The 24,285-nt window shown below is 25.2% G+C and overlaps 2 protein-coding genes across 2 annotated transcripts in view; both read left to right on the plus strand.

Moving 5' to 3' along the window:
• Nucleotides 1-24,285, plus strand: part of LOC136080669 (uncharacterized) — a 40,268-nt gene continuing 15,983 nt past the window's right edge. The window contains exons 1-3 of the mRNA XM_065797612.1: nucleotides 1-372; nucleotides 1,996-2,186; nucleotides 2,370-2,560. The gene's annotated coding sequence lies outside the window, so the exon portion shown is untranslated. The remainder of the gene's footprint in view (nucleotides 373-1,995; nucleotides 2,187-2,369; nucleotides 2,561-24,285) is intronic.
• LOC136079999 (uncharacterized) lies at nucleotides 10,365-13,390 on the plus strand. The gene is made up of 3 exons (XM_065796644.1): nucleotides 10,365-11,429; nucleotides 11,561-11,811; nucleotides 11,940-13,390. The coding sequence occupies exons 1-3, from the start codon at nucleotides 10,444-10,446 to the stop codon at nucleotides 12,032-12,034; spliced, it is 1,332 nt and encodes a 443-aa protein (XP_065652716.1). The 5' UTR covers nucleotides 10,365-10,443; the 3' UTR covers nucleotides 12,035-13,390.

A 24,285-nucleotide genomic window follows, 5' to 3' on the forward strand; every position in this document is an offset into this window, starting at 1 on the left:
GTCTCGCGGAAATCCGCCTGGGATCGTCCGTAAATTACGCAACTCTTAATTTAACTAAAAAACATAACAAATAAGATTAAAAGCTTTCCAGATCTTTAATTAAACCAAAACTCTAACTAGTTCTTCAAGTTAAACGAAAATCGCTGCGTAAATGGGCAAATGATCACCTACTTCTATTTTTTAAAACAAGTTTTGCGTTGCGTAATTAATAGACGATCCCTTATGCCATTAGACCATTAAAAACCAGTTTTTAATGGTCTTAATTGAGTTTTTAATCTTAATTTTTAATGGTTTTAATGGTTTTAATTGAGAGCGCTCTCAATTGCGCCTATCCCAATTTAAGTCAGTGGCAGACGGAAAATAATACTTGAGGTAACTTTTTAGTACCTACAGGCAAGAGAGTTCTCTTGCTATGTGTATTTTAAATCAGCGGTCTTACTGAATATCTCTATTCTCTTTCTAACTCCCTCACTTCCTACTATATACTTTACTATCTTCTCTTTTTCTCCAATATCTCTTTTCCTAGCATAGTATAATCGACAAAGTTCTCAAAAGGAAAAAAACTGTCGTGTATACGGGCTTGGGTAATGTGGTGATATAGATATAATTTATATCTATAAATTTGGCTAATGATTTGTTATTATAATTATGTTATATTGAATTTAACAATTTGTGATGAAATTTAAAATAAGTCTTTGAATAAAAAGTCTATTTTCTATTTATAATAATACATAATGGATATCCAAAGTTTTTACCTAAAAAATTCAAATTTAGGCATTTTTATCACTGTTTTTCTGCCCTTATGGATATATATATATATATATATATATATATATATATATATATATATATATATATATATATATATATATATATATATATATATATATATATATATATATACTTATATGTATATTTATTTATACGTATATGTATATTTATATATGCATATATATATTATATATATAAATATATATATACATATATATATATATATATGTATATATAAATTTACATATACGTATATATAAATATACATATACGTATATATATATATATATATATATATATATATATATATATATATATATATATATATATATATATATGTATATATGTATATTTATATATATATATACGTATATATATATATATATATATATATATATATATATATATATATATATATATATACATATACGTATATATATACATATACGTATATATATATACATATACGTATATATATATACGTATATATATATACATATACATATACGTATATATATATATATATATATATATATATATATATATATATATATATATATATATATATATATATGTATATATGTATATATATATATATATATATGTATATATGTATATATATATATACGCATATATATATATATATATATTTATATTTATATATATATATATATACGCAAACATACATATATCACTGTAGGGGCGGATCTAGATCATCTAGTAAGGAGTGGTGGGCAATTTTAAGTTTTTTAATTTAGTAAGGAAATGTGGGGGAGGAGGGGAGAACAGGGGAGTGGGCAGATTTTGTGGTTTAAAGATTTGTGAGTAGGCAAGCCCAATAATCATATATCTCTTTAAGTTACTTTTTTTTAAATATCGGTCTTACACTGTCTTAAACTATATAACTATGAAATTCCATCATGTATTGATATACAAGTTTATTCAAATTTTGCATTACTTTTGAGTAGTTTTCCTTATTTACTTCCATTTTTAAGCAACATGCTGTATTAAATTTATATATTAAAAATTTTGTTTTTGTTGAAGTATCTAAGGGAGAAGGAGGGGGGACAATGCCCCATCTTCTTTAGCTCTTCTCTATGTATTTGGTTACATGATTATTAAATCAAAGTTTTCTTCTATTAATATTATTTAAATAATTTAAGTTTGCAATGTTTCTATTATTTTTAAAAATATTAGCAAAAATAATTTAGTTTTTACAAATAGGTTGTTGGTATTGTTGGAGAGGTAGTGTTAACAATATTTGTTGTTACACGAGATAATGAACCTCATTTGCATACTGCTAAGGGACCTGGATCAAGCAAATATGAATTTAAAGAAGTTAGACTTCCAAATGGAGTCCAAGCCATTCAAACAACATTGAGTTCTAATAACAAATGTGACGAAGCATTAATAATGTGATTTATTTTACAATTTCTAGATTGATTTAGTTTTCTTTTTAATACAATATCATTATCATTTTATGTGTTATTATTTTATTTTTGTCGTAGATGTTATTGTGAATATGATGATTTTAATCACAAAGTTAACATTTTGAAATAAAATATTAAGCTTTATATATGCTATATATTAATTTTAAGCTTTGATCAGTTAAGCATAAGAAGAGCACGAAACTGGGAAGCAGATAAGGAGCTGCAAGGTCGTGGTATAGAACCTGTTACATGGAAAGAAAAAAAAAAAGAAGCAAAACTTGCATTTCAAGTCTCTATATCTTCAATAAACACTCATTCTGGATACCAATTTACATGTTACTCAAGACTATTTCAATGCAGTAAGCTATAATTTATTTTAAGTTTTAAAATGATGTCACAAGTTTTGTTTATGTAGAATTTAATGTTAATGTTCTGATCATTCAAGCCACTATACAAATAGTCTGCAAACAATGTTAGAATTATGCACATGATTTGTAACATTTTGACTGTTGCTTTTTTTTTTATGATTTATATATGAAATTGTGATTTACGCTTTTTGCACCATTGTTAACTGGCTTCAAAAAGATATATTCATACATACTTTTCTTCTCAGTTTAGAATTTTTTTTTGCAATGTTGCATTTATTAAAATCCTATAACTAAATTAATCTGTAAATTTAAGTCAAAACTTATTTTTCCTTCTGTGTTTTCTTAGTGTTTCTGATTTAGATGTACTTTTATCACAAGTTGTTCTTATCATTTCCTTTAATAGCATATTTCTCAAATTTAAAACTAATAAATTCATGTTTTAACTTTTTCATGTTTTCAACTTTTTAATGAATAAAAAGTTGAAGCAAATTGTGGTTGAAATGTAGAATTTTTTTATAGTGATTTTTATTATAGAAATTCTGATATTAAGTTATAAATTAAGTAAACATTAAATACTGCAATTCAAAGTTAAATAAAGTTAATTACATTTTAAGTTACTTATTAACATCACAATGCAATCTATAAATAAATTTAATAACAAAATGCATTGTTGAATTAAATCCCTAAATACTACTGAAATAATAATAAAAATACTTTATTTTGCACCAAAATGATAATAAAAAGGTTTATTTTGCACCAAAGTGTGATCTCAATCAGAAGTTAAGATTTTTAATAGGTTGAGCTTTTAAGCAATTATTTTTAAAATGCAATCTAATAAAAATTGTACTACATTGCTATTTCTGTGTTTCTTTATTGGTTAAATAGTTGTTATATCATACTAGTTTTTTGTTTGTATATATAATTATTATATAATTAAATCAGGTTTGTTAACACACATATAAAAAATGTGAATGAATAGATAAATTATTTGGCTAAAATGGTCGCTAATAAAAATAATTATTAAAAAAAAATGTTGTTTGCAATGTTTGGCCTTTTTGCTAAAAGCTGATTAACATGTTTGTTCCAGTGCTACTTTGCATGTGAGGCATGGCATAAATTTTATGAGATATTTCTGTTTAGTTTAGCTGTCTCTTCTCTTTTCTTTTAGAAAGAAATTAAGACAGTCTACAAATGCTCTGAGGAGCATGTTCCTCAAAATACGACCTTTTGGAAAACCGTTCTTAAGCATTTGTTTGTTATTACTTAAAAGTTAGCAAGAAAAGAAATTCATTTTTTTGCCATTCATAAAATATCGGAGATGAATTTGACAAAAATTTTATAGCAGAGGTTGAGTTATAGATAAATCTGATAATATTTTAAAACAAGTAATCAACATAAAAAATTTATCAGTTTGATACCTAAGTTTCAAAATTTAAAACAAACAAATTCAATTTTCAAATAAAGTTAACTATAGTTAGTTCTATTACTATTTATTGGATACTAACCAAGATATAACAAAACAAAAAACAGCAACACTAGGATACTTGTTTTTCTCTAAAATGCCTAATAATAAAATGTAATAATAATGATAAAAATAATATAACATTATTGACAATAATAATAAAAATTAAATAATTAAATGCTGTTATTAAGAGTATATATAGCTAATTGATCGTTATCAAGGAAGGTATCACTTGTACACAATTGATCAAGGAAGGTATAACTTGTACACAATTGATCAAGGAAGGTATCACTTGTACACAATTGATCAAGGAAGGTATCACTTGTACAGAATTTTTATAAAAGGAGTATCACAATAAAAAAAAAAGAAGAAGAATAAAAATAATTATAGTAAATAGTAATAATACTGTTACTATTTGAAGTTGTAATTTTATAAAGTATTGTAATGCTAGACTCCTGTAATAAGTAAAGTGTATATAATATTATGTAATATGTTTAATAATAACAATAGTAACAATAACAATAATAGCAATAATAATAATAACATTTAGACATGTGCATGTTCTTAAATATAATCAATTAAAATCTCAAGGGTTTAAAATAAAAGAAACTTTTTTAGTATTTTTTGATGAAGCAGTTTCAGAATGAATGTAAAATAATGTTTTAAAAAAAAACTTAAAAACCAAAGTTCTTATTAAATTAAGTGAAAATACCAATTGAAAATGTCAATTATATGATGGAGCATATGTAACAAGTGTTATTCATACCATAGCATACTTTTTATTTTTTGTTGCAATGATTTGCAACAACAAATAACAAGTGTGCTATGAAAGAATATGTTTATTTGCCAGCCAAAACTTAAATCTTGTTGTAAAAGACACAATATATATATATATATATATATATATATATATATATATATATATATATATATATATATATATATATATATATATATATATATATATATATATATATATATATGTATATATATATATATATATATATATATATATGTATATATGTATGTATATATATATATATATATATATATATATATATATATATATATATATATATATATATATATATATATATAAGATTTGTTCCCATTTTTTGTTGCACTTTACGAAATGTATCTATTTATTTTTTGGAAGTTCTAATATTAGATTGGATATGCTTTCAATGTTCACAGACAAATCAAATGTAACATTAAAAAAACAAAAAATTTACTTGATGATCTGGAATATTGACCTTTCTACTGGCTGTTTAGTTATTTTATATAGAAACTCTTTAACACTCGATATTGACTGAGTGTTAAGCATAAAACAAAGCATAAAAGATAAAATGGAAAAGTTTGAGTTTACTTTATGGGTATCTTTTTTTAAAGAATTCTAACAGAACTTTATTTATCTTCAACAAAATTATAATATATAAATATGTTAAAATAAAAGGTTAAGCTGCAGAAACGACAAAAACTTGGAATGTTGAATTTCAAGAAAAATCACAGCCTAAAAGTGAAACATTTTAATAAAACCGCAAAGAATTTTAACTTTTTTTCAAGATATGTTAAGAATCAGAATATTTTAAGTTATAAAATTTTTTTAATTTGGTGGATTAACAAAGTTTATCAACTTTAATAAAAAAAGATACAAGTGAACATTTTCCAATTATTTATTATTATTGTCCTATATTATTTTAATACTGAACTTGCTACTACTGCTGCTGTTACTCATTTGTGCGTGTTTACACAGAACTCATGGCAGCCATTACACCTGAGTTAATGGCGGTAAAGAGTTGCAGCACTTTATTTTTTACAAGAAAACTAAAGTGTATGCAAATACATATATAACTACAAATATATATATATATATATATATATATATATATATATATATATATATATATATATATATATATATATATATATATATGTATATATATATATATAATGTTATATATAAGTTTTTATATAACTTCTAATTATGTAATGTTAAAACATATATCAAGTTTTACAGTTTTACTTTAGTTTGAAAATTGCTTTACGGCAATCTCCTTATTTTTGATTTATAGCATTTATTTACCCTTTAATAATTCTTTTGTTTATTAAATAGCGTAAAAACATTTATTTAACAATTTGCATTACAACAATATGCATTATCAACACAAGAACATAAGAACACAAGAAAGGGAACGAATTTTTAAAAAAGCATAAAATTTCTGAAAATATCGATAGAAATTTGTTGCTCAAATGTCATGATAGAGATACCTATGTTATTAATATGCTCAAGTAATTAGTCCTAATTAGCTGATCTAATCATAATTAGGACTAATTAGCTTAATTAATTTATAGCAAAAAATATAGCAAAAAAGAATTTTATTTTAACAATTAATAGTCTTTTATGCTATATTTTTTACTATAAATATATACAATACAGTTTTAAAAAATTCAAAATTTATTATGCTAAGGGGAGGATTTGTACATCTGAAATGACACTGATGACAACACTCTAAACCACTGAACTATCAAAGGTATGCGTTTAGGAGAAAAATAAACTATTTTTTAAATCTCTTATATGCTATACATATGCGGAATAGATGCATATGTTAATTTTTTCTGCTCCTAAAGCAAATTTTATTATAGAATTGTTTTTATACTGTTGACCAAAAAATATTGAAGTATAGTATAGTGAAGTATAGTGAAGGAATAAGTATCACCCCTAGGAATTAGGAAAAATAAGGTCAAAAATAATTTGCCGACTTTAATCTTATAGTGGTCGGCATCAGCACAGCAGGGATATATATATATATATATATATATATATATATATATATATATATATATATATATATATATATATATTTATATTTATATATATATATATATATATATATATATATATATATATATATATATATATGTATGTATATATATATAAAGACCTCAGTGGAAATACCGGCGTTGTCACATTTAAAAAGTATTGAGAAAGTATTTGTTGATCATTAATAAATGTCTTTATTTACTAAGAAAAAAAAATTTTTGTGTAAAAAATTACGAACTGTTTTGTTTTTAATAAATTTTAAATAAAATAATTATAATATAAATTTTTTTAAGTTGCTTAGTTTCATTTGCTTTAAATAACGACTTTTATTAATGATCAATAAATACTTTCTCAATACTTTTTAAATGTGACAACGCCGGTTTTTTCACTGAGGTCTTCATATATATATATATATATATATATATATATATATATATATATATATATATATATATATATATATATATATATATATATATATATATATATATATATATATATATATATATATATATATAATATATATATATATATATGTATATATATATATATATATATATATATATATATATATATATATATATATAATAGGAAAAAGTATAGGAAAGGTTGGTGTGGAATAAACTTACAAATACCTGTATTTTAATGGGTCTGGTAAGGTAGTTATAATTTTTTTTATTATTATATATGCAATTTATTTATTTTAATTTGCTTTTAAAAGACAAATTAAAATAAATAGAAAGTTCAAAGATTTGACTAACTTTTTAAAGATCAAATTGCTTAGAAACAAATGTAGCATATGTCTTTTCTGATATTATTTTGTACTTCACACTTACTGTAACAGTTACATTTGTACAAAAATTGTTTAGCAAGCTAAAATTACTAATAGACTGTAGAAAAAAATAATATGGGGCAATTGTGCTTAAATGATCTTTCTTTATTCCAATTAAAAGTAATGAAACTGAAAAATGGGTTTAAGAAAATTCGATATGTAAATTTGCAGCAATTAAAAACAAGAAAAGTTAAAATATAGATTAGATATAGTCTTTTGTCAGTAAATTTGATAAGAGTTGTGGAAATAAGGTCAAAAAATTTTTTAACACAAGTATAACATTTGAGTCACATTAAATCTATAAGGTTTATTCATGAATAATCTTAAATAATATAGTTTTAAAAATTGTTTATTGCAGTTAATAGTTTAATAAACTGTTTTTAGACCATTTTTATGCAGTTAAATATGCATTTAACTGCATATAAATTTGTTACATATAGTTTGAAAACAGCCTTTAATATTCCTTTTAAAGTTACCATTTTTATAATAAATAAGAATAAAACCATTTTTTATCGATTAGAATTAAATGTAAATTTGCATTAAACACTGTACATACAACATTTATGAAAATGAACATATAATTAATAATTGTAAACAATTAATAATTGTAAGTATGTATCTAGTCTGAATATGAAATAATAATGAAAACATTATCTGATAATTTTTAATACTTATTAACTTATAAAGAACTAATCAAAATTTTACCCTCTAAAGTATATCTTATTAGAAGACTAAATAAAGCTCAAACTTATATTTAAAGTGATTGATTTAATTTTTTTTTTCTAGACAACATCAAATAGATCATTTGAATGTGTTCAGATAAAAAATAATATTTTGATATAAATAATTCACCATGTCTAAGTAAAGCCTTAATTAGTTTCCTCCTTTCTTAAGATAAAATATAAAATTATATTCTTTGGTATCTTATTTAGATTATAAGCATTTAAAAAATTAATTCATATATTGGTAAAGTTGAATTTTTTATGACATGATTGAAGTAAATACAATAAAATCAAAATTAATTGATAAAGTTGAAGTGAAAAAACTTGATCTTATCGTAAATGGTATCAACTCTAAAATTGTTTACTAGAGGTAAAGAGTCTGTAAAATATGTGAGTTTCAAATGTGACTTGATTGCAATCAACATTAACTAGAAATCATAGTTCAAATATATATATATATATATATATATATATATATATATATATATATATATATATATATATATATATATATATATATATATATATATATATATATATATATATATATATATACAATATATACATATATATATATATACAATATATACATATATATATATATATATATATATATATATATATATATATATATATATATGTATATATGTATATATGTATATATGTATAAATATATATATATATATATATATATATATATATATATATATATATATATATATATATATATATATATATATATAAATAGGTAGTTCAACAAACGTCCGTTTGCGGCTGAAAACAAGGTCACAAAAATTGCTTTGATTTTCGTTCTACAAACTGAGGCAGAATTTTTTAGTACCTGTCGGTAGATGCTTTTTTCTAGTTATTTACATAGGAAACTGCCAATAAAAATGACGCCATTTTTAAAGTAGGATTCCTGCTGATTACAGTGATCTTTTCGTTTTAATTTTAACACAATCCTTTCTAAAGTTACATCTCTTCAATGAAATAAGGTGAGTTTAATCTTTAGAGAATTTTTTTTGTAGACTAGTAAACTCAAATATTATTGTACCTACTTTTAGCTTATTATATTACCTTTCTGAAAATGTATAATATTATAAAATATTTCATTGCCTGCCAATTTTAGAGTACACCTCTGTGAAGCTACTATATTCTGAAAAGTTTTATTTATTTTTCGCCAAAACTGGGGGCGTGATAAAACATTGTTTTTATAATAAAAACAATGTTTCGTCAAACCAAGTGATTTTAAACAATAAAATTTATTGTTTAAAATCACTTGGTTTCTAATCTTTCCCCATCTAGTATTAAAATTTAATAAATATGTATCCTCATCAACTATTAAACTAAATAAATATGTAATATACTGCCCATTTCATAATAAATTGTAAGTCACCTGACACTTGTCCATATCATAAATTATAATCATATGCCAGTCAACATATTTTCAATTACTTTTAACTTTGCAATCATGTCAGTCACTACGAAAAAAACTGCTTCTGATTTCAATGTTTATGTTGACTCCTTTAAAGTGGATAGTAATGCCAGCATAGTTTTTAGAAATGGTTTTGCAATCTACATCTACTTGTTAGAGAAAAAAAAGATAACAAAAGCTAGTGCAAGACTGCATGAAATATTGTCTTCACATGGGTATGAATGTAATATTGGAGTTGTTACAATAGCCTTAAAGAGAATTTTTTTAGAATTTAAATATTTCAAAAAGAGGCTCAATGAACTATGGTGCAAATCATCAGACCTATTGGAATCACCATTTAAAGTCCCCAAAATGAAAGCCCAAATAGTTATGCCAATGGAAGTAGAGGAAGTTTTGCAAACTGGAAATGTGGTGACAGTTAACATAGAGAATGCAAAGAAATTGAAAACAGACTGTTCGAAATGTCCTAATTTAAGAAAATCCCTAGTACTGCAAAAAGAAACAAAGGGAAAACAGATCAAATACTTGAAGGCAAAAAGTTTGCTAAGTTCAGATAATGTACGCATAAAATGTTTAACCCAAGACCTTAAAAGAAAAAAAATATGTATCGACAAGAGAAGAGAAAGTTGAAGCTAGAAAATTCTTTATTAAATGCACGTCTTGAAAGGTTGGCATTAAAAATTTTTAAGAGGATTTTGAATGCAAAGAGAAAAAGTAAAAGAGCTGATAAACACGTCAAGCTAACACAAAAGCTGAAAGAAAAAGAAGAAGAACTCAAAGACATTGTCAATAGGGGCTTGGAATTGGATGATCTCAAAAGTCAATTAGACCGCCCACAGAACAACTCACCAACACACATTTTTACTACAAAGTCATATAACAAAAGACAACATAAAAAGCAAGTCAGATATACAACACATATCCGTAAGTGCATCTATATGTGCCTTCTAAACCAAGTACCGATAAAAAATGCTGGGCAAGTTATTCGTTTTGTTGTCGAAGAGCTGACTGGTTCACATGCTTTGTATGTTCCCCGACCAACACAGACTGCACAGATGGCATATGAATTAGGTGTTATCTCAGATATACAAGTGGCAGAACACCTCTATTACTCTACACCTGCTGTAGCAACACTCTCTTGGGATGCGACAACTAAAGCTGGGGTTCATATCAACAAATGTCACATAGCTACTTCTGGACAACAGCTAACAATACAAATTGCTGAATTAGCAGGTGGCAAATCAGGGGACTATATGGTGCAGCTAGTAAATTCTTTTCAGGACATTGCATCAACTTATTCAAAATTTACAGGTATACAACAGCATATTTTACTTAACAAATTTTGCAACACCTTTGAGTCTACTCTTACAGACAGAGCAAAAGTAAATTACTGTATCAACCAACAACTCAGTGACATGTTTTGCAAGCCACTAACTGAACTCAACTGCAATGTTCATCCTTTAGATGGTCTGGCAACCGAAGCTCGGAAAATTCTACGCAAACTTGACACAAGCTACAATGTTACAAGCCAGGTGTATATGAATGAGTGTCATGCTGCGAATATGCTTAATGCTGTGTCTAAATTAAAGTAACTTTTTTTATGTCCATATATTTTTAGTTTTAGGATATATCCATATATTTTTAGTTTTAGTAATAAACATGATTGTATGATAATTACGGATATATATTTAAATAAAAGGTATTCTTTTTGAAATTTAGATACAAAATGAAATTCGGTGACCTAGCTGGTTTTAAGATATACTTAATCAGCAATGGTCTGAAACCTGGAGTTATTGTTTGGTATGTAGGGAATCGGCTGCATATTCTATTCCATATGGCAGGCACTGTTTACCAGCTGAACGACAGTCTCATCACATATCTCAAAAAATACTGTAGCGCAGCTGCATTGAGACTTGCTCTCCTGGGTGATTTTAACAATCCAAAAATTATGACTCAATTGAGAGTTTTAGGTAGGTTTGCATGTCTTTTTATCTAATAACTATCCATTATATAAGTTTAATCATTCTTAATTATTATATAAGCATTGTCAACAAGATATCTTTTTTTTAACAAATACATTTTTATCTTTTTTTCACAGGACTGTATGGCAAATGTTTGACAGGTCCATGGATGACACAATTTTATAAAAACAAAGAGAACAGAAGTCATTTAGAAATGGTACATATAACATAATTTACATTTAACACAGGTTGATAATACAGATTTAATTTTGGTTGATATCCACAGTAAAAAAACATATTTAAATTAATTTTACTTGATGCAAAAATTTTAAATGCATGTACTGAATAAAAAAAAATCTAATAAGTTAACTTGTTTTTATTTAACAGGTTCCATTATTAAAATCATGTCTTTGTTGGCTTACAGAAATAAAGAATGACCCATTACTCCTGCTTTCATTGCCTGTGGATTGTTTCAGTTGTGAGCTGGTACAAACAGATACTGTACTTGTTTTACTTAGAACTGCAGAGTCTGATAATTATTTTAAAGAAATTGCCAAGTCTCTTGCCAAAGTATTTATTATAGTTTTAAAGAGGCAACTAGCGCCATATCTCTCTGGTGCCCTATCCAACCCCAGTAGAGATGTAATTAACAGTGCACTAGAAGCACCAGTGCATAATATGCATAGCGAAAGAGCTCTGGGTATGTTTGATGCACTGAGTAAGAGAGCTCATAATGCTACCACTGGATTTCTAGATGGTAAAGTAAAATGCAAAATCAATAAGACCTTTAATTGGTTGATGCAGTTGAATCTGTCTAAACAAAAAGATATCATTACTTTTGCCATTAAACAAAATATTTGCTGCTGCCAAGTTACGTCAAGTAGAAACTGCTCAAAAACGGGACAAAACGGAGAGGAGAAAAATAGAAAGAGCAATAAAATTAGATTTAGACAAAAATGTGGAACCAAAAACATTTGCCAGTTTTTCTGATGAAACAAGAGACATTATCAGGCAGATATTGTACAGAGATCCTGGTTTGCTACAAAGAAGCATAAATCATATTTGGGATGTAGAGGGGAAAGATGTTATTTTTATGGGAAGTATTCATTCCTTTTTATCAAAAAAGAACAACAACTTAATCAATGTTGAATATTTGAACAATGAAAGAAAAATATTTTTAAGAAGTGAATTTCTTGCTGACATTGCTTTGGGAGACATTAGCTTCCAATAGATACAATATCTTAAATTTTTTATGGTTTTCTACATTAGTAATTGCAATCCATTTCTTTAAAATAAGTTTTTTTTTATCTGTACAAACAATATTTTCATGTACATTGTTTTTTTTATTGCTATAATAAAGTTAGGTGAGGTTATTATTATAATATATTATATAAAGTCTTCATGTAACCCTTTTTTTACCTATTGAAAAAACAATGAAGTTTCCAATTATGAATTTTCTATCCCTTATAACTTTTTTAAAGCTATTATTGGAATGGTAAATGTTTTTTATTTTGTTTTTATTGTACATTCTAACTTTAACGATTAAAGTTTAAAAACTCAAAAAAAAAAAAAGAAAAAAAAAAAAAAGAACCGCCCCGGGGGCGTGTGGCCCAAACGCCCCCAGGTAAATCTGACACTGTTTTTTTTTACTTTTTTTGTAATATATTAATGCAGCAAGCAACTCTGAAAATTTGTGGTCAATATCTATATAAATAATTAAGTAACACTTATATTTCTCTCAAATTGTTACATTCGTGGTCACAATTTTTGAAAGAATTTAAAGCACAAAATTTTTCACCTTTAAAAATTGATAACTTTTTAGCAAATTTAGTTAGAGAAAAAAGGATTGCAAAAAAAGATGAGTTTGATTTTTTTGTTGAACTACCTTATATATATATATATATATATATATATATATATATATATATATATATATATATATATATATAATATATATATATATATATATATATATATATATATATATATATATATATATATATATATATACTTTAATATTCTATATATAATATTCTATATAAGTTACTTACTATCCATATGCTAGTTGGTTACTCTAACCAACTAGCATCTGGAGTGGTGGAACTTACACAACAATGTGATGGAAAAATTTATGATGCTTCTGAAAATCAATGTTTGCAATACTCAAAATCAAAATATTTTATATCATAAAATTATAGTTTGGAGATGACTCATCATTGGAAACCATTTTTCATAAAAAATTATTTCAAATGATTATTTCATCATTTTTTATAAAGGTTTTTAACGGTTATTTTAGTTTGATAATCCCTCTTGCTATATGAGCTGAAATATCGCTTTGAAAAATAATAAATAGTATGATACCAAACATCCCCTTACCCCTCTTTCCTATTTTTTATTTTACTGTTTAAAGCCATATATCAACCACCGATTTCAATAAATTTAATCAATTATATTATATCAATATATAAAGTATCATGGTTTGAAATAGGTGAAAGAAGGTCAAAAGAGGTTTCAAAGATGGTCCTGTGCCCCTTGGTTTTCTTTGTAATCTATCTGAGGGGGGTAACTAAACTGTGTTCATTTTCACTCATAATGAACAGTGATTTGTTGCCCCATCAAGTGGGTCTTTGAAATTGTCTGAATGACACTGATGTCTGACACCTATTTCGACCCCTGTAATATCAATAATTTCAACCAATAACATCAATTACTGATACAATAACAATACTCTTGCATGTATTATACAGGGAGGAGGGTTAGGAATAAAAGGGGTGGGAATTTAAGTCTAGATATAATAAATGGGAAGAGAAGGAGGGGTATTAATAAAAGGGTGAGTGAAGTTTTTTTACAGAACACCAATTTTTAAAACCTTTTTTCACTGAATTTTATTATTGTTTGTTGGTGAATGATAATATATATTTGTTAATTTTTAAGGCCGATTCACAGTTGCTTTTTTTTTGTTTAAAGTTTTTTTGTTAATAACAAGTAAAATTTAAAAAAACAGGGGGAGAAGGTTTTAATAAGCTTGAGGTGGGTGAGTTTTCCGAAAATTAATAAATCTTCCCTCCCATTTATTATGCACACAAGAGTATGCACTTGAAATCTTTGAACACTCAAATAAATAATTTCATAAATTTAAAAAACTACAAAACATAAAGGCTTAAAAAAATAAAGAATGTTTTGTGGATTTTCTTTTTAATCTAAAAGCAACATTTTGTTTTTAAATTATCAATACACTATTATTAATGATTTTGTATTGGTTTTAGTTAACAAAATGAGTCAAATAATTTAAATTAGCCTCATTTTTTCAAGCAAGAACCAAAATTTTTTTTACATAGAATGAATATGATCCCCGACAAAAATGATGCAGTCTTGCAAAAATATGTCAAAGAAGGAAAAGGCAGCGAGCTTTCGCTCATTTTGGATTGCAAAACAAGATGGAACTCTCTTCTATTGATGCTAGAGCGTTTCCTTGCTTTAAAAACATGTATACAGAAAGCTTTGACTTGAACCACCCAGTTTCCTTAAGCGAAAGTGGTTTTGTGGTTCTTTCGGAAAGAATAGAAGTACTTGCACCTGTCAAATTAACAGTAAATGCATTATGCAGATGAGATGCTAATCTATGCATTGCAGATGCAGTACTCATATTTTTATTTCAGCAGATTGTTCAAAAACAATCTCCCTTTGCTAATAAAATGTTCCAAGCTATAAAAACAAGAATGGAAAAAAGACGATGTGAAGAAATTTCTGGTGTTTTAAAATACCTTCAAAATCCAAAATATGATGCTGTGAATGATGAAACAAATGTCTGCAAAATTTTTGGAATTCCTCCTCAAACCCTTATTAGGAAGCAGATAAAAAAACTTATTGAGAGACTAGCTGCTTTTAAAAATGATAATTTAGAAAAATCAAGTATTGATGTTGATGAAAATATAATGGCTGTCGTTAGAAATGAAGAATTACAAGTTCGAGCCTGCCTGTCTTTTAGAGAAAAGTTACAAGAACAAATTGCACAAAGCATGAAAGCCATCGAGCCAGAAACACAAACTTCAAATTTAATGTCAATAATAAAGGAATAAATGCATCTGTTTGAAAATGGTGGAAACCGGGGGCATAATTTGTAATTAGTATACCAATATTTGTTACCTATTCCACCGACGAGCATTGAACCTGAGTGGGAATTTTCTGCAGCTGGGTATTTGGGAAGTAAAATAAGGAGTAGGCTAAATGACAAAACCTTAGATGCTCTACTATTCCTCCGGGCATATTTTCAAACAAAAAAAGAAAGTTTGTAAATAAAATATGCATTTAATATAAATTGTTTTTTTGTTTTGCATTTATTATTTAGCTACCATTTATTTATAAATATAAAATAAAGATTTTCTTTAACTTTTGTTTCTCAATAATAATAAACAACTTATTTTATTACTTTTTACAAAGTAGCTTGTTGCTACAGCTGCTACATCGGTAGCCAAATTTAAGAAAATTTATGTTTGCAAATTTGTTTTGAAATTTTGATTGTTTAGTGACTTTAGTCAAATACACTTTAAATGTTCAAATGTTATTTACATATCCAATTATTTATTGAAGATTGTTCTGTAAAGTCTGTAATCTTAAAACATAATATGGAAGGTACCGTATATATATTTCTGCATCATTTTAAGATCTTTATATACACCTGTTGCCTATTACACAATTGAAACAATTTAAGGCGCCATAGAAAATTAATTTAAATTATTGAGGCATAATGAAATTAAATAAAAAATTGATAACATCAAAAAGTATATTCATATATGCAGTATTAACTTCTGTTTTTTAGCAAATACCTCACATGATATATAATCCCGAGATCCGGGGATTTTAACTTCTTCAATCCCAAAATCCCGGGATCGTAAATCAAGCCCGGGATTGCAATCCCTAATATATATATATATATATATATATATATATATATATATATATATATATATATATATATATATATATATATATATATATATATATATATATATATATATATATATACATTACTGTGAATAAGTTTGAGACCACTTACATTTTTTCAAAAAATCCCGGAGAATTCTTCTCTTATATTTAGGTTTCTAGTTCTAAATTATAAACTTATTAAAACACATGTATTTCACACAAAATATGGAACAATTACAAACTTTTTAATGTCAAACTTCATAAAAAACTCTTAATATTTACTATGTCCTCCTTATGCCTCAATCCCAGCCAATATTTGCCAGGGAATAGATTCATACAAATTAGTTTCAAAATCCTAGGGTATGTTGTGCCATTCTCTTTGAAGTTATTCAAAACATTCTTCAACATTTCGGGGAGCATGTTCAACCTTCTTTCTGTCCAGGTAATCCCAAATATGCTCAATTATATTCAAAACTGGATTCTGGGGAGGCCAGGTCATCAACATTCCTGTACTCCTTCGTCTGCCATTTCATTTAAATAATTTTTTGCCACTCGGAAACAATGTTTTGGGTCATTGTCCTGCTGCAGAATAAAATTATGACCTATTAGTCTTATTCCGGATGATACAGTATGGTGCCTTAAGATATCCACATAACGTTCCCCAGTGAGTCACCCTCCTATTTTGATCAAATCACCTACTCCAGATGAAGATAAACAGCCTCAAACTTGTAAAGAACCTCCTCTGTGTTTAATGGTAGTGTTTAAACACTCGGACTGATAGGCTTCTTCAATTCTTCTTCAAACGTATTGGCATCCTTTCGTTCCAAAACTTTCAAATTTGGACTCATCGGTGTACAGAACCCGATTAAACATTTCCTGGGCCCAATCTTTGTGTTGTTTTGCATATTTAAGTTGTTTTTTTTTAATTGCCACACCATAATAATGGTTTTCGGATTGCAACACACCATCTTAATTCCGATTTAAGTAGGTGCCATCGAATAAAAATGGAGCTGACATTTTTCCCAATTGCTATTTTAATGTCTTTTGCCAGCTCAGTTGATGCTTTTTTTGTATTTCTTAAAGAAAGGGTTTTTAAATATTTATTGTCATCTTTTGTTAGCTTAGGAGGTCTACCACTTTTCTTTCTATCTACAAGGGAGCCAGTTTCTCTGATTTCTGTAACAGCATTCTTCGAATATCCTGTTTTGGATGTAGTTGTTATGACACATTGTTTTTATAAATAAACGAACAAAACCCTCATGTTTCCTCATCAATTTTGTTTATTTATTCAAAGTAGTATACTCTTTCAACTTTTCTTATATATTATTAAACTTAAGTACGCTTTAAAAAAATTACACTGGAAAAAAATTGTAAATACGTCTAATTATACTAATGGTCTAAAACTTATATATATATATATTATATATATATATATATATATATATGTATATATATATATATATATATATATATATATATATATATATATATATATATATATATATATATATATATATATATATTAGTAGAAAATCACTTAACAAAATTTTTTTTTCATCTTACACTATGTTTCGCCAACAAAGATTCATCAGAAATATATATATATATATATATATATATATATATATATATATATATATATATATATATATATTTATATATACATATATATATATATATATCTATATATATATATATCTATATATATATATCTATATATCTATAAATCTATATATCTATATATCTATATATCTATATATCTATATATATATATATCTATATATCTATATATCTATATATCTATATATCTATATATCTATATATCTATATATATATATATATATATATATATATATATATATATATATATATATATATATATATATATATATATATATATCTATATATCTATATATATATATATATATATATATATATATATTTATATATATATATATATATATATATATATATATATATATATATATATATATATATAATTGTTTTGTGTATTTTATATATTATGACTTATTCTTTAGAATTTTGAGACCTATTTATCTTTTGATAACTAATACAATCATATGTTTATGTTTGAAGGCGACTTGTAGCCTTCAAACATAAACATATGATTGTATTAGACCAAAACAGTATACAATATAATGAGTTAACAAGTTATGGGGAAATCTAATTCTAAAAAAATGAACAGTACCTAGATATTCCATTTAAGTTTGACAAAATATCATGACAAATTGATGGACAAAGAAAGCTATAAAGTCTCTGTATCAGTCATAAGTCAGTTGATCAACACTTTTTACTTTGATATTTATTGCCATTCATAATTAAAGAGGTGAAAATATAGCTTTTATTGTATCTAATAATGACCCATAAGCAGTTAAATATGTCAAATAAAAATTATGAAAAAAAACTCAAAATTATACATGTGGTACACTAAAACTGAAATAAAAATGAAGAGAGTAAATACAAATGGTGTGTTAGCAATTAAAATCAAATTTTTACTGAAATAAATAGTTTAGATAAGAAATAAAAAAGCATGAACAGGGTAATGGCCTACTATAAAAACAAAGTTTATAGATAAAACAAATTTTGTGGAGGTTTTGAAAATATAACTTCATTTCCTCTTAATGCTTGTTCCAATAACTTCATAGTTTCTTAAAAAAGTAGAGACTATTGTAAGTATTTTAGTTTTTTGTTTTAGCAAATATTGTTTTTTTCACGAAAAATGGTTACTTACCGCATATTTCGTTTCAGAAAGGCGACAATACAGGGGTACCGCTGCCCAAATTATTTTCCTAGAACAGCCCCGATCATATCAAACAAAAAATGTAGTAATATATCAAGTTTTATAAGTTTTATGTCACCCTTCAAATAATTTTGCTGTAAAAAAATGCTTATTAATTAAATGTGGAAACTATGTGGAAAAATATAAAAGTTTTTTTGTTAAGTATGTTCTCATCTTATGCATATGTAGAAGAACAAAGGGTCCTCATAAACATAAAGAAACATTTTGGTAGAATGCAGAAGTTGGTAAAGTTATAGACGAAATAAGGAAATGTTATAACATATGGAAAAAAGCTCTTAACAATAAAGACTCATGGCTTCAGAGGATATTGGCTTTTGGTGTGTGTCAGATCAAAAAGGTAAAGTCTTAAATAAGTGGAGGCGTACTAGAATGTGGTTCATACTTAGGAATAAAATTACTTGACCATGAAATGAAGATTATAGACTAAGTTATTGCTAAGTATATTAATCAATAATGCTTAGTTTGGTTTTAGGCTAGGAAATGGAGCAGCAATATTTATGATAAAGTTAATTCAAGCAAGATTATTGAAAAAGAAAAGGCAGGATTTAAGGTATTTAGGTGTTAAAGAATAGTTGAAAATAGTTATCATGGCTATGTATTAAAATCTTACAGCAATTTAAACAAAAAGTTGAAAGAGTGAAAATTTTAAAGTTAAGGTTATGTATCAGGGTTCAGTGCTTTATTTTTTACTTTGGAAGCTCTCTTTAAAGAGGCCGGTGATTTTTTACTATGAAAGTTATTCAAGGCCATTGATTTATGCTTGATTTCAATAACCAAGGAAGAATTAATAATATGATTTCAGTTTTGAAAGATTATGGTGGCGTGGACACCTAAAGTTTAAAGATCTATTTTTGGTGGTTCAAAAATGTTGTTTTTTGTTTGTGTTAATATATGATAAAATAACACTGGATTTAAGAGTTTTTTGAATGAAAAATATTTTTAGAGGTGTCTCGAGACCCTTGAACATACTTTAATGTTTTTCTTGTAAAATGATTATTATTTTTGAATATTTTATAAAATTTTACTTAATTTGAGACCCAACAAGACATACTAAATAGTCTTGTTGGGTCTCAAATGAAATGAAATTATATAACAATTTCAAAAATAATAGTCAATATACAAGAAAAACATTAAAATAATAATTATGATCAAAAATTTGTGTAAGATTTTTTTAATTTTCAGTTAAAAAGTTTGCTATTCAGTAAAATCTAAAATAATAATTTTTTTTATAAAATAATAATTTTTTGTGTATATATATATATATATATATATATATATATATATATATATATATATATATATATATATATATATATATATATATATGTATATATGTATATATATATATATATGTATATATGTATATATATATATATGTATATATATATATTTATTTATTTATTTATATTTATATATATAATATATATATATATATAATATATATATATATATTTATCTATACAATATATTTATATATATAATATATATATATATATATAATGTATATATATATATATATATATATATATATATATATATATATATATATTTATATATAGACATATATATATATATATATATATATATATATATATATATATATATATATATATATATATATATATATATATATATATATATATATATATATATATATATATATATATATGTATACATATAATCATCATTATTTTCACACTATGTATCCACACTCCACTGTGCTTATGGCTGAAAAAATTAGTCTCACTGATCTTATAGCTAAATACTTCAGTCTCTCGTATAATAAAATAAAATGGAAAATAAAGTAAAATTATAAAAACAGTATAAAACTGTAAAAATGTATTAAAAAAACTAATTTAAATTTAAAAAAAAACAACCTTCTTACACAATCAAGTTTTGTTTTTATGGTTTAGAAAAACCTTTGAACTTTATTACTTTTCTTAATTATTTTAATGTTTGATTCAACTTATGTGTTCATAAATTGTCAAGATTAGCTAAGTGCTGTTATTAACTATTTTTGACATACCTTAGATAAGAGCGATTAAATACATGCATGTTATGCATAGATATATCTTTAACTAATTTTATATAAATTTAATTTATAACAAAATATTAATTAAACTTAAATTTAAGTTATGTATATGGGTCAAATCATTATATTTCAACCAATGGCCTGTGGCTCACCATCTCTGATTTTCCTGATTTACAAATGGTCAAAACAGACTACTTTAGAGCTTTATAACTTTTTTCTCACTTTCAACAAGTGTCTCATTTTTTCTAGAACTATTTTCTGGATAGTTCTTTCTTTAAAAAAGTGGTTTTTATTAACTTGAGTTAAATTAGAAAAAATTATGACCTCCTCAACTTAGGAAAAAATCATAAAATTGCTAAAATATGCCAAAATGAAACTAACTGTAGCATTATTCTGTTCATCCACAAGTCTTTACAGATAGCTTTTTTGATTAGCTACTACTGTCTGCAATAAACTGGCAAAATATAGGCAGCTTGTTGCAGTTTAGAGCTTAAATATGTCTAAAAGCAAAATGTCCACTTGCCTAAAACGTCCAATTTTCAGCCATTTTGAGATGCTTGTAAATTTTTCTAACACTTTGTTTTGATCTAATTAACAAAGTATAAGACCATTAGACGTAACTATCTGAAAATGCAAACATTATAAACTTGTTAAATCCACACCAAAAATGCCAGCATTTTTAAATCACCTTATTTTTCAATCATCAACGGTTGTATGTGTTACTAGAAACCAGTGCCCCTCTAATCTGCCAACTGGCCTATGTAAAGGGCCTATGCAACTAATTATAAGTCATTTATAAGTCATTTATTAGTCAATTATAGTCATTTATTAGTCAATCATTTATTAGTCAATTATAAGTCATTTCATGGCCTATGCAACTAATTATAAGTCATTTCTTAATAAAAGGAAAGATATGGTTGGTTGTCCTCTCCTTGATCTGGTCTTTATAGTAGATAGGGGCATAAATAAAGGGGGCAGTAACTTTTTAGAGACCTTCATTATAGTTCAAATAAAGGTCTCTAAATTAATTTAGATATTTAGGTACTTAATACCTAAATATCTAAATTAATTTCAAAATGAAACCATTATTTCTTTAAGTTCTATTTTATAATAGGTAATCAGTGGTGTTTATGTGGTCTTGACCCCTCCCCCCCTCACTCACTTAGGTGAGGTGGAGGGGGTTTGGGGTGGCACCAATCAAATTCAATTAACTTTTAGTAATTTAGTTAACTTTTGTTAATTCGCTTTTAAGACCATTACATTGTATATTTGCTGGAAAATCTCGCACACATTTTTGATAGTTACTATGAAAATTTGAATCTTATGATAAAAAAGTTATACAGCTTTAAAGTAGTCTGTTTTGACCATTTGTAAATCGAGGGGGGCCACTGTATCATGTTTGTAAGGCTATAGTTTCCGAACCGTTGTACTTGGAAGTCTGAAATTTCAAATTTAACCTATCTACATGATGCACATAACAATATGTAAAAATCAGGAAAATCAGAGATGGTGCCCCACAAAGTTTTCTTTAAATTGGTTGAAATATAATGATTTGACCCATATATTATTATTTTATTTATTGAAAGTCAGATGGCATATATTACCTAATGACAGCTTGATAGAGTTTAATTGTTATTATATTTCAACACTTGTTAAGTCAACTTTCATTAGTTATCACTGTAATTGATAAAAATGTTGAATACTCAGGATGCATAACAAGAAAAAAAAATTTAAAATTGCAAAATCACTTTTAAACAAATATTGGCAAAAGGTACATGAAACTTGTTTGAATTGCAAATGCAAGTTGTTTCTTTGCTATTTAACAAACTTTTTTGCAAAATTTTAATGAAACTTTTATGCTGAATTTTTAATTAAATAATTAGTTTTAACCCAATTTTTATGCATAGCTATCATGAAAGGGTGTCATAGGTGTATCATGAAGGGGTGTCACTTGTCAGAAAGACCTAAAACACTTTCAGGTCGGCATTGCTGAATGCCGACCCTATTTCCGAGGGTTAAATACCATATAACCCATACTGTTTTTTTTTCCTTTTTTAGATATGAAACTTACAAAGATGGACTATACATACATGATCCATTTTTTTATCTTCTTTTTCATTAGTAAAAACTTGCTTCTGCTTCAATTACATCGTAATATTATCATTCACTTTATGTAACTTTTTAAATAGATTTAAGTTTATAGAACCAACCAGTTGGTTTAGATTTGATATTTTTCCAAATTATTGCTCAATACTTGGGTTTTCAACCATAATAAAATCCTCTAGCAAAAATAAAAAATCACACATTCACACATGTTTGTTTAAAAACTTCTTTTTTTTATTTTTGTTAAAAGTTGAAGTAAATAAATTATCTAAATTTATATAAGTATTTTTTATTTTAACCTTAATATATGTTTAATATAATTAATACGTATAATGAATTTAATTTAATACAGTTTATATATTTTTGAAAAATTTTTCTTCTATTATATCATATATATTTAAAATTTAATACTTTCAAAATTAACAAATTGTATTGAAAATATTAGAGTGTTTTCAAAATTATTGAAAAATTTACATTTAGGAAAAAAATTATTTTTGAAAGTTTTTTTTTTTTTTTTTTTAATCATTTTAGGTATTTGTCCTATTCACTGTAATAGAAACAATAAGTCTCAACAAATGGGACAATACAAATAACTTATTTT

Source organism: Hydra vulgaris, chromosome 05 (assembly GCF_038396675.1).
Source record: "Hydra vulgaris chromosome 05, alternate assembly HydraT2T_AEP".
Lineage (NCBI taxonomy): Eukaryota > Metazoa > Cnidaria > Hydrozoa > Anthoathecata > Hydridae > Hydra > Hydra vulgaris.

Excerpts from the sequence above, each read along its gene's own strand:
- LOC136079999 (XM_065796644.1), top strand. The coding sequence starts at position 10,444 with ATGTATCGACAAGAGAAGAGAAAGTTGAAGCTAGAAAATTCTTTATTA. Across the intron at positions 11,430-11,560 it reads AATGCTGTGTCTAAATTAAA|ATACAAAATGAAATTCGGTG; the intron begins GTAACTTTTTTT and ends TTTGAAATTTAG. Across the intron at positions 11,812-11,939 it reads GACTCAATTGAGAGTTTTAG|GACTGTATGGCAAATGTTTG; the intron begins GTAGGTTTGCAT and ends TTTTTTTCACAG.